At 41.9% G+C, this 2,661-nt stretch overlaps 1 protein-coding gene across 1 annotated transcript; it reads right to left on the bottom strand.

Moving 5' to 3' along the window:
• Positions 1-295: 295 nt before the first annotated feature.
• On the bottom strand, positions 296-1,399 carry LOC135612219 (protein SRC2-like). The gene has a single exon (XM_065108221.1). It carries the CDS (start codon positions 1,338-1,340, stop codon positions 468-470), a length of 873 nt encoding a protein of 290 aa, XP_064964293.1. The 5' UTR covers positions 1,341-1,399; the 3' UTR covers positions 296-467.
• Between the last annotated feature and the right edge of the window lie 1,262 nt (positions 1,400-2,661).

Raw genomic sequence — 2,661 nt, 5'->3', positions numbered from 1 at the left:
TTTTAGAAAGAAGAGTGACCCCTCTTAGTTGGTCAATTTTTGGTATTATGATCTATAAAATTCTTCTTGAAATTTTATAATTTAGCTAATATAATTTTAGTTTTGAAAAAACAACCAAAGAAAGTAATTGAAAGTTGAATTTGTTGTAGACAAAGTGTTTATGAATAATAATTTTACTTTCTTATTTACATTTACAAACAATAATATCAAGACTAAGCCTGAAATGTCTTTAAAATAAAAGCCATTTCATATCCTATTATAAAATAAACGTAACATGGAACCCAAAGCAAACATATACTTGTACTTGTGTCAGTTTATTAGGACATAAATTTTGCAACCTGATAATAAGTTACATTGTTACCAAGAAGAATATAGGTATATAAAAGTCGCAATAATAATATTTGTTGCGACATGGGAAGTGAAAACTGCATATTTGTTTTGACACAAGTGAGGAGGATTCCTACATGTCAAAAGCTACCCGCAGGGTCGAATCCATTGTCATAGCCGGCGTCGCACGCAACAGCAGCATCGGACATCATACCCTCGACCATAAGCCCGCCAAGCACACCACCGACGAACCCTGCTCCCATACCCATACCCATCCCCATCCCCATCCCCATCTTGTTATCCCTTTGTGGCCGTACCGCCGGTGGCAGAGCTGCCCCATACCCGTATCCGTGCCCCGCTGGAGGGTATCCGTACCCGTAACCCACGGGCGGGTATCCGTACCCATACGGCGGCGCGGCCACGCCGTGTGCTGCGTAGGCGGCTGAGCTTGTCCCTGCCGGGTACGCCATCACGGGCTCGTCTGCGTTTGATATAGGAGGAGGAAGAGGTGGTGGAGGGTACGGCACAGTGCCGGCGGCCGTGGGGAACGCTGTGGTAGAAGGCTGATACGTGGAGGCCTCCGAGGCCGACACGGCGACGCGCTCGCTAAGCTTGTAGGAGAAGTTGAGAATGCCCTTGGGCTTTCCGGAGGTCACCCTGTGAACCTGGTAGCTGACGAACTGGACGGAGGTTGGGCCGTCGCCGGCCCCAGAGAGGAGCTCCGGAAGCGGGACGCGGACCTCGCCCACGTCGCGATCTCCGAGGACGCGCTTGGTGCGGAGGAGGATGTGGAGGAAGTGGCAGGCGAGGTCGCCATCGGCAGGGATGGTAAGGTGGAGAGTAGAGTTCCAGGAAGGGTTGCGGCCGCCCTCGCGGTCAGGCGGCGTGCGCTGCCGTGCCAGACGGTTATCGGAGAGGGAGACCACGGCGTAGACGGCCATTTTGAAAAAGAGGTTGACGTCCTTGAGACCCTTGGCCGAGACCAAGGTGATCTCCAACGTCGGGTACGCCATGGCCGAGATCTACAGCCAACGATCTGAAATCACTATTGTTAGGTTTCCTTCATTATGGGGGTTTGGGAACGGGAGATCAGCAGAGAGGAGGCGACATTTATAGTGAAGGTTTCGCCGATTTCGTCGGATGATATGGCATTAGAACATCTGTTTCGATCGCTCTCAGGAAATGACTTCCATCGTGGAGGCCGCATATGACAGGTAAAAGTGAGGCGATTATTTTTAACTGGAGGAAAACACCCATTCTTACACCAGTCTATCCACGTATGACTCTCTGGCGGGGGCCTTCGTTGTATTATGATCTGGGAACGAGGGTAAATTCCACAGGAAGTATAACTGGGTATTATTAGGAGGAGATTGGGTTCCGACAAGGTATTAAGGTAATTTTAGGAAAGCTTGGGTAGGGCGGCAAAGACGCGACAGGTGAGCATCTAAATTTGGGTTAGCGACAACGATGACGACGGTTACGATGAATGGTAGGGCTTGATCTTGGGCGGGCCGTTGTCCCTGCAAACTAAAGATAAGTTACTTTGATGAGCTAAAAAGCCGGGTTTCAGCCTGGGAGTGCCTTCTATCTTTTTGTAAGGTTAAGATATTCATAATTTTGGTAAGCACAAAAATAAGATATATATATATATATATATATATATATATATCAATTAATGATTTGATTCTTAATCTTTTTCATTTGATCATGTAGTTTCATTCAATTTTGATAATTATAATGCATATTAGACATCATCTATTCAGACTGGATCTCCTAATTTAAATACTAGGATATTTTTATGGAGGCATGTGTCATCCTGAATTAATTGTTGATTGTATAATTTTTTTTTTTAAGAGGAACTATGTATTAGTCATAAAATGAAAAGTACATCCCAGATAATGAACCCAAGTGAATTCTCCAAAAAAAAAAAAAAAACAAACAAATAAATGAATATTTAGATTGACATCTATAGGGTATGCTAAATTAGTGTTGAATGTAATGAATTTTTTTTTCAAGGCTTATATACTTGATGATGTTGATAATATTTAAATAAATATTCATACGATGTCATAAAAGAGAGTTAATTGAGAGAATGTAGCTTTAGTCATGATTGGACTAAAGACTTGTAGAGCTTGACAATCAATCCATCGTGATAAATCGAACTCTCAAGATTGATTTGTAATTATATATATCTTAGCTAGATGATAAAATTAAAATATTTAATTAAGCAAATAAAATACAAAATAATTTGATGTAATTAATATCTCAATTAAAATTATAAAATAAAAAGTAACAAATGGTTTGAAAATATTAAAATATAAATAAATTTATAAA

This window comes from Musa acuminata, chromosome BXJ1-2, assembly GCF_036884655.1.
Source record: "Musa acuminata AAA Group cultivar baxijiao chromosome BXJ1-2, Cavendish_Baxijiao_AAA, whole genome shotgun sequence".
NCBI lineage: Eukaryota > Viridiplantae > Streptophyta > Magnoliopsida > Zingiberales > Musaceae > Musa > Musa acuminata.
Note: the sequence above shows the minus strand (reverse complement) of the source record. Positions and strands in the feature narration are given on the sequence as shown.

Excerpts from the sequence above, each read along its gene's own strand:
- LOC135612219 (XM_065108221.1), bottom strand. The coding sequence starts at position 1,340 with ATGGCGTACCCGACGTTGGAGATCACCTTGGTCTCGGCCAAGGGTCTC.